The following is a 9839-nucleotide window of genomic DNA, read 5'->3' as shown; positions in this document are numbered from 1 at the left end:
AGTAAATTATTCATTGCGTAAAGATGACAATTTATTTGGGTCGCGTGAGTTTTTAATTTTACTACTAGTACTACTCATTTTACGATTGTTTAAAAAAAATCTAGGGAGTACAAAAGCGCTGAATCTACATAGGACAGTAGGACACCACTTTACACTGTATCCACGTCTTTGCACGAGAAAATAAATAAATGGATTTTTTGGTTAAATAAATAAAAGAATTCAAGTTCCAAAATATAGTGAAAATTATTTGATAAATATATATTATGAAAAGGTACAGATATAGATTGAAGAATCGGATTCCCGTTCCCTCCTGCATAAATACCGTTAATCGAAAAGAAATTGAAATGAAAATGTGTAAAACTTCAAAAATAACATGTTTCGATTTGTTAAACGTGAAGCATGCATGCTGATAGGAACTGCTCCAGAGTATGCACTACGTACACCACAACGCAAAACCAATAGACAAGGCTTGCAGGCTCATCAATAAAAATTGAAACTTTTTCTCTATATATACTTTTGGAAGTGACCGACACTTGAAGTTGCTACTTATATTCTGATAATGCGCTTAAATAATTGGGAGTGTATGTGAAATAATTTCAAATTTCAAGGATATTATCATCATCATTGGTCAATGCTCACAGGCCAAGCTTGATCCTGAAATGATTCACTCTAGCATAGATCGGTGCCCACTGCGCACTCGAAGCGATATCATTAGTTGGATTATGATTAATTTCATTGTGCGACCTAATAATTTCCGCCCTTTCACTCCCGTAATCAAATCCGAATAGGTGTTTTTTCTCCGTCGACATTGTATTTTGTACACGCCCCTCGTATGGGTGAATAGAATATATGATCAAATTAATCCCGTTCTCGAATTAATAACTGGATATTATTCTTATATTTCATAGAACCAGTCGACCATATTATATTTTTTCCAAAAAAAGCTCAGCTTTTCTATAATATAAAACATGACCAAATTATTATTAATATGAGATTTCGACTATCAAAAATACTAAATGCATAAACACTAACTTGTCCATTCCAAAAATATATTCTTAAGAGAATACAAGCTCAACATAACAAATAATAATAAATGTATTATTAATGTAAATAATAAAATTACACATAATAGTTTCTATATTAAATATTGTAAATATTATTCATAGAATGATACATTGTTATTAAAATATTGTAAAATGAGGTCGATAAAGCTGCCAACACATAAAGTAAGGATAGAAAGTATGAGGAGGCTAATGATTAAATACTAATTTCATTAGATTCCCATCTTTGTAGCCAGGTTGTCCATTCAAGAATACTCCCACTCATACATCTATATGCATGTCCAAGCCAACTTAACTACAAATCATACGTGAAATACTCAAAGGTGGTGGAGTTGTTGCAGGTGGACCTAAGAATTAACACCCCATGCCATTCCGGTCAGAAAGTGAAATGGAAAAACTGAGATAGCGAGATGCACACATTCAATGATAATATAGCAGTGTTGATATAAATTCTATAGTAAATATGTACAAAAAATGACTCTACAAATATAAAGAAGTCTGTACGAAGCTTTAACTAGTGGTGGTCCAAATTCAATAGGCTGTACGCAATGTCGTAATTTTAGGAATGAGCGGTGGAAATGGTTGCATATTTTGGGTACTTAAACTAGCAGTAGAATGTCAATAAATGGTTCCCTCAGGCCTCAGGCATATCAATGCGGAAACTCTGTAAATGCATCCATCCCTGACTCCTGAGCACATCATGGGGCGTTAGTTTACAGCCCGGGTTCTGAATTTATAAATTAAAACATTTATTTGTACAGTTTGTGTAAAAATTCTGAAAACACTTATAAAAAATCAGAAATACTAATTTTATATTAGGAACTCTGCTTCTTTCCAAAACACTTTAATTACTTATTATTCTTAACTTGTCTCTATCATGTCCTCCAATTTTTTATTTTAATCAAAAAGCATCTATTTTAAGCTCACCCAGCGTCCTCTATATCTTTGTTCCCCGACTCCTATAAATGCATTCACCGGTCACAACTTTATTCATAATTTTTAAGAAATGTTTTTAGAATAAAATATATATTTCTAAGATCAGATATGTTAAAGAGACACAAGAAACATGAAAATATTGGAATAAGATGTCGACTAAAATTGATATATTTAATTATATAATATTCATCTATTATTCTTTTCTGTTGTTGGCGCTTACGCACATATAAAGAACATATAATTGTGTATGGCGATATACTTTATCTCAATTCTCAAGTATATACAAGTTCAGCAAAATAAATATTTGTAATCATATCTAAGAGTTTAATAATAATGAAAACTAAGTTTAAAATTATACAAACACCAACCATTACGTAATTCTTTTTAATTATAATTTGTTACATGATAAATATCTTTTTAATACATATGAAGATATATATAAAATATGAAAAATTTGATTTAAAATTAATTAAATAATAAATTATCACATATTAATAATAGAAAAATATTGATAAAATAGATAATAAATGCTAAAAGCTAAATTTTTATGAGAAAATATAATCAGTTGATTAATATAATTTAACTAAAATTAAATCCATTAATAACTAAATATTAATAAAATAATATTATAAATAATTAATAAATTACAAATTATATACTTGGCCGTGTTAAGACTAACATATCTATAAAATAAAGAAGAAATAATGGATTCCCACCAAATTAATTAATTTGATTCGAAACATGATAAGATACATGTCACATTAACACTTAACTACATTGCCTCGTTTTTCCATGGATTACCCACTCCATGGGTCCATTTCTTAAACCGCGACCATGAAAAATTAGTTTGCCATGATCACACCTATAAATTGACAACAAAATATACTGATATACAACACACAATACATATTTCACGATAACATTACTTTTCTAGTTATTTGCAAGCTCCATTTGGTACCTCTACAGCTATCTAGCTCAAGCTTCCCATGCAAAAACATAGCATGGAAAAATTCATAAAAGGGTTTTAATTTTTTCAAAGTTTCCAGAACAGCAAGTTCTTTTTTAATCAACAGCTAATGGCAGCCTAGAATAATACCAGAATCTTATTTATTTAACATCTTCTTAATATCAACAACTCCAAGTCTAGCAAACATTGAAGCTATTGTGCTCCACATGAGGTACAGAGATGCTATGGTCCTTCACATTTATCCGATTACTTAATTTCTAAATGTGTTTAATTAAGATCTGCATTAAATCATGTTATTCAGGCTAAATCTTGTTTGGTTCTCATAAAAAAGGAAAAAAAAAAATAACATTAATAATACTTGACAACTAAACAACTCTTAAAGGCCTGAGCAGAGAATATTGGTAAAGATGTTTGGTCTTTGGTGAGCTGTGTCTCCCTGGCCTGCTTGCTCTTCTCACTCAATAATAATATACATTTTTCTCCATCACATGGCATGAACCCTGAACCCCTTTTCTTTGTATATACAATCTCCCCATCTCATTTTTTTCTCCCCCTTTCTTTCCTTTCACTCCCTTGTAAATTATGTGGGATTATTGTGAAGCATCATAATGAAGTTCCTACCTTTTGATCTTCACTTAAGGTGGACTATAATTCTTTCTCTCTTTGTAAATATATCATCTCAGCTCAACATAGATGGAGTTGCTTTGCTCTCTTTTAGGTACTCAATAATCAGTGACCCGCGGAACGTCTTGAGTAACTGGAATCCATATGATCAGACGCCTTGTCATTGGAACGGCGTTACATGTGATGCTCCGGGCACTTTGGATGCCTTCTCTAGAGTCATAGGATTGTCTTTGCCAAATTCTCAGCTTCTAGGCTCTATTTCTGCTGATCTTGGTGTCATTCAGCACCTTCAGAACCTCAATCTTTCAGGCAATTCAATCAATGGCTCAATTCCTTTGTCACTTTACAACGTCTCGAGTCTTCGTGCACTTGATCTTTCCAATAATCTGATCTCTGGTGAGCTCTCTGAGCTTGTAGGAGGCCTAACCAATCTCGAATCACTCAATCTATCTGATAATGCATTGGGTGGAAAAATTCCCATCAACCTCTCTAATCTCCACAACATAACTTCCCTTTCCCTAAAAAACAACTACCTCTCTGGCAATATTCCGGCTGGGTTTAATTCACTCAAAATTCTTGATCTGTCTTCTAATCTCATCAATGGATCATTGCCTTCGAGTTTTGGAAGCACCAATCTTGTGTACCTTAACCTCTCGTACAACAAATTATCCGGTGAAATTCCGCCAGACTTTGCTAACAAACTTCCAGCAAACATAACCTTAGATCTCTCTGTCAACAATTTCACTGGCCCTATTCCATCCTCAAGTATTTTCAGCAATCAAAGCATCAAAGCCTTTTCCGGGAATCCTGAATTATGCGGAAAGCCGCTGAAAAATCTTTGTGTAATACCATCAACCAACTCTTCAGCCCCCAATGTCACCTCATCAAAATCTCCGCCAGCAATAGCAGCCATTCCTAAAACAATAGACTCATCCCCTTCCTCAGGGACTGGTAAAAAACCCGAAACAGGCGTAAAAACCGGAACAATCATCGGTATCGTAGTCGGCGATGCAGCCGGAATAGCCTTACTTGCAATGATCCTGATATACATTTACAAGAAAAGAGTTGCGAAAAGAAAAAAGCTAGAAGCGGCACAAGATTTCAACTGGGCCACAACTTCTTCAGAGGAAAGCAAGTGGCTGAAATCATGGGCCTGTTTATTAAACAGAAGAAATGATAAACAAGAGTCATTTGATTCATCCTCCACAGAGAGTGAAGAAGAGAAGCACCAAGTGTTTGATATAAGTACACAAAAGCCTGAGGTTCCGAAAAGTTCAGGATCACTTGTAACAGTTGATGGAGGAGAAAAGAATCATGAGCTAGAGCTGGAGACATTGCTTAAGGCCTCAGCGTATATATTAGGCGCCACGGGCTCGAGCATTATGTACAAAGCGGTTCTTGAAGATGGGACTGCGCTGGCGGTTCGGAGGATTGGCGAGAGTGGGCTCGAGAGGTTCAGGGATTTCGAGAACCAGGTTCGAGTTATCGCGAAATTGGTGCACCCAAACTTGGTTAAAATTCGAGGGTTCTATTGGGGCGTTGATGAGAAGCTGGTGATTTATGAGTTTGTTCCTAATGGAAGCCTCGCTAATGCTCGTTACAGTAAGTTTTTTCTGATTATACAGTGTTTTTTTTGTGCTCCATGATATGTGCGCATGTTAGTTTGTTTCTGCGTAGGTTAGTGTTGGATTGTTTGTTTTGCTAATGTGTGCTGTGTGATGGAGGTCGGTGGGACTGGGGAGTGGTTGTAACTGAAAAAATTAATGTCTGAAACTGAAAGTATTTAAAGTCAAACTGGCATGTAGCTTGTGGAGTATTGGGGATTGATTTTGACCGCGGTGCATGATAGCTGGACATGTTTATGGTGCACATTATTAAAGCGTCAATCGCTGTTTTTTGCATGAAAAAGAATTGCAGTAAAATTGGGAACCTCATTCTATCTTTCAACGTGAAATGTCGGAATTTATGTATTTATAAACAATAAATATATATATTAGTATTATTAGATATTTCAAGTGATCAAGTGTTTATCTTTCGAGTTGATTTTGATTGATTTTTTTTTCTTTACCGTGCATGATAGTGGGCATTCCATAGTGCGCACTAAAGCGTTCATTCCAGTTCTGTTAACTTTTTACATGGAAAAGCGATTGCAATTATTTGACTATCTTGCGCATGTGAAATCTTCACTTTCTTACGTGACGCCATTTTTTCAGGGAAGGTGGGCTCCTCGCCCTGCGCTTTGCCGTGGGAAGTACGGCTCAAGATAGCAAAGGGCATGGCACGTGGACTAGTTTACATACACGAGAAAAAGCAAGTTCATGGAAATTTAAAGCCCACTAATGTTTTATTGGGCTTCGATATGGAGCCCAAGATCGGTGATTTTGGGCTCGAAAGGCTTGTTTCAGGTGACAACAGCTACAAAAGCAGTGCTTCAACAAGAAATTTCGGTAGCAAGAGGTCCACTGCATCTCGAGATAGTTTCCCAGAATACATTGGGGGGGCCACACCAAGTCCAAGCCCAAGCTCAATGGGCTGTTCGCCGTACTATGCACCGGAGTCTCTACGCAGCCTAAAGCCCACTTCAAAATGGGATGTTTATTCATTCGGAGTTGTGTTGCTTGAATTGTTAACCGGGAAGGTTATTATTTCTGATGAGTTCGGCCCAGATGCGATAATCGGGTCGGGCACGTGGGAAAAGAATAAAATCTTGAGAATGGCTGACATGGCAATACGTGCTGACATGGAAGGCAAGGAGGAATCCTTGTTGGCATTATTGAGATTAGGATACAATTGTATATCTCCATTGCCACAAAAGAGACCATCTATGAAAGAGGCGCTTCATGTTCTTGATAAGTTTCCTATATCAACTTCACCATCATCCTACTATTATGGTCACTAGGGAAGCTGATTTACTGACTTGTTTGTGTTGACTGGTTGCTTTTTTATTTGGTTTAGACAGTTTGGACAACATGTAGTAAATAGATTTGTAAGCTAGGAATGACATGAGTTATTGTTGATCAACTTTCCTATAGTGTTTTTCTAACTTAAGTTTTGTATTTTTCTTTCCATCTCAAATGAATAATAAAGTTTGTGGATTGTTCAGTCCGGGTAGGAAAGTAGTTAGTCTACTTCTCGCATTTGATATTGTGATGCATTTTAATTTGCTAAGAAAGATTTAACAAAAACAAAGTATTAACAAAGAAAATCTCCCTATTTCTTGAACAAGTCCGATCATGTTCGGAGAAGTCTGATTCATATTCTAACATCACAGGCAGACATGATATGTAATTCTTTTTAACATTTTGTTGAAATTACGAGATTTCAACAAAATATCAAATAATATGATAAAAACATCAAGTTAAATACTTGACATCCACCGCTCGTGATCATAAAATCTTATAAGTTATATCATTAACAAGTGTTCGTTTTTTAATCATGAAGACCTATAAAAAATACACAATAAATATTATAAAAGTAATTGTGATTCATCTTCTTTTTTAAAAGCTACAATTTAAATACAATTTATTATTCAAAATTTTCATAAACAAAATTATCATGAATCTTGTATATTTTTTAAATTTTACTAAATGATGAATTGGACATCTGAATTTCTGTATTTCGACATCTCTAAAAGCAAAAAACAGTAATAAATCCTTTCCCTCAGAAAATAACAGCTTCCAAGTTTTCTACTAGAACTAGAATCCCTTTAAATTATAAAGCCTGAAGGATATTCTACTGGCTTTTTACAAGTTCTTCCTCCTAAAATCTGCCGTATTTACACCGTATGCCACTGACTTCCCGTATTTATACCTCTTCTGTTTTGTTGTCGATGCTGCAAGAAGCCACGTTTCCTCAGACAACTTAAATATTCATTTCTCACACCTCCCCAGCTTATTTTCCCTGTACTTCTACTGACTTCTCCCTCAATATACTTTTGTACCTCTACGTACGGCTCTTTTGTGTTCAGCACGCTTTGTTAATGAAACCTAATTGCCTTTTTTTTTTAAATCCAAGCTCTCTAATCATCGGGTCGCAAGCCGAGGTGCTGGATAGCAGAGCTCTACATTTATGCCGGTTTGTTGTTTAGGTATGTGTCTTCATCTACCCAATTCCTTCATCATAAGTAATCGAGGTTGAATATTACTGTTTATATATGTTAGGTATTTATGAGCCGGGTGTTGGAATTAATTGAGCTCCCAACTGTCTTTCTTTGTCTATATGGATGTATCTACATGTATGTATATCGGAGTTAATGGCCTCCATCCGTATCTCTCAATGAGTGTGTTTTGTTGTACCTGTGTTCCAGATTATTTGAATTTTTTTTAAGACGAATGGATAAATTTAGACGCAGTACTTCGAAAGATGACCCTTTACTTTGGAATCTATGTGAGTAGTTGTCAGTTTTGTTGTGTGTGGACAGTGTTATATTGTTTGACATTACTCACAGGACTGACATTCGTTTTGTTTCTATGATTCTTTGTCCCTTTACATTCAATATGTGCAGTTAACTATCAACTGCCAGTTATGAAAGAATATGTTCATCCACCTAAAGATGAATCTTATTTTAATCAGTTGATTAAAGAGAGTAAGAGTATTTAACATAATTTTTAATTTTATTTGTTGTAGTTTTGTCCATGTTAGAAACGTGTTCAAATAATTGGTCTCCCCACAAACATTGTGCAGGTTACAAAGTTGGACATCCTCAGCTTTCTGAAAAAAGAACTAAATGTAAGATATGATTTCTAATTTGTATTATATTATGTCCGATTTTATGTGTCCAGTTAATATTCTTCAATGTTGCAGCTCATATCGAGGATGATGTTGGAACCGCAAAGAAAACAGCTCTTCACACGCAGCAAAAAACCAATGTTCAGTCTCCGTCCTGCATTCCAGGTTCTAGGAATAGTGTCAAGCGATTTCCGAGAAAAAATGTCGAAAACATTAAACCAGATACACCTCCTGTTAGCTACTCTCAATGTTGTAAGGATCCTTCAGACCTCTTTAACTACGTAGTTTTACTAAATACTCTGACAAAAATAATTTTTGTTCTCACAACAGCCAGGATTTTCTCTCCTTTGACGCCATTGTCACCCAATATAGCTCCAAATGAGGCTCCAAAACAGCAAATCTCTCAACTACACAATCAGGCGACAAAATTGATAAACAATGTGACTTCAGTTCCAAAAAAATATCAAAATAGATAACTAAGTGCTCAGAAGCATACCATGAACAGCAGGGATAACTTTCACAAAGATTTCTACCATGGCCGAATCAAAAGCCGAGACAGTGAACTTCTCTCGACCATAATAGGTTAGGAGCAACACATTAAAGGAGTTCAAGTGACGATAACCCACCATGTTGCACAGACTAGACAACCCATTGATTTTCTTTTCTTTGCGATTATATCCACCAAGAATCTTAACACCACAACTCACATATATTTCCAAGTCTACTGGAATATACCTACCCAAATGCTCAACAAAGGAAGTAGGCAGCTCCTTAACCAAAAACATAACCCATTAAAAAATAAAACCAAACAGTACCCATTAAAAAAATTAGCCATTCACAGTACATTAAAATAGATAATGAATCAAGATCTTTGACAAACAAAAATAATTAAATAAAATTCAAAAAAATCCACTAACCACTTCATCAACAACTTTGGGACCAATTGTAACACCGCGAATAAAACTCCATCCAATCTCACGAATTGAAACTACAACGGCATTAAGATTTACGTGCGATCAGAACAAACCAGTTGAAAATTAACACAAAACAATCAATCATTTCAAATAAGAAATGTACCATTCTGTGGAGAACAATCTTGGAGCTTATGTACAATAGGAGGATACTGGATTTCCCCACCGTCAACACCAATTATGCACAAATCAAACATAAAGCCACCAGAATATGTAAAGACTAGCAACTGACCACCGGTTACAGAAAAATCAGAGAACAATTCTTTGATACCAAAAAATTGACTCTTTTTCTTATCATAATCCAACCAGAGGGTGTAACCAGTGCGCAGTACAATCTTAATAGTTGTAGGAATACGATGACCATATTTCTTGGTGAAAACCCTAGGAACATCCTAAAACCCAAAATGACAAAAAATGAAAAACAAGCATGCAACGATAATCAAGACTGAAATAACAAGTACAAAACAATGTAGTTCATACCAAGATATTAGAACGACAAGCATCTCGGCTCAACATTTTCACAAATTTCGGGATTTCGTCCATTACTGAGCT

At 35.1% G+C, this 9839-nt stretch overlaps 1 protein-coding gene across 1 annotated transcript; it reads left to right on the top strand.

Annotated features, from left to right (window-relative positions):
• Window positions 1-3367: 3367 nt before the first annotated feature.
• LOC108196533 (probable LRR receptor-like serine/threonine-protein kinase At4g37250) lies at window positions 3368-6690 on the top strand. Its single transcript, XM_017363856.2, has 2 exons — window positions 3368-5190; window positions 5802-6690. Exons 1-2 carry the CDS (start codon window positions 3573-3575, stop codon window positions 6485-6487), a joined length of 2304 nt encoding a protein of 767 aa, XP_017219345.1. The 5' UTR covers window positions 3368-3572; the 3' UTR covers window positions 6488-6690.
• Window positions 6691-9839: the final 3149 nt, after the last annotated feature.

The sequence above is a fragment of the Daucus carota genome, chromosome 7 (assembly GCF_001625215.2).
Source record: "Daucus carota subsp. sativus chromosome 7, DH1 v3.0, whole genome shotgun sequence".
NCBI classification, from domain to species: Eukaryota; Viridiplantae; Streptophyta; class Magnoliopsida; order Apiales; family Apiaceae; genus Daucus; species Daucus carota.
The sequence above is the reverse complement of the archived record's forward strand: the minus strand, read 5'-3'. Positions and strand labels throughout refer to the sequence as shown.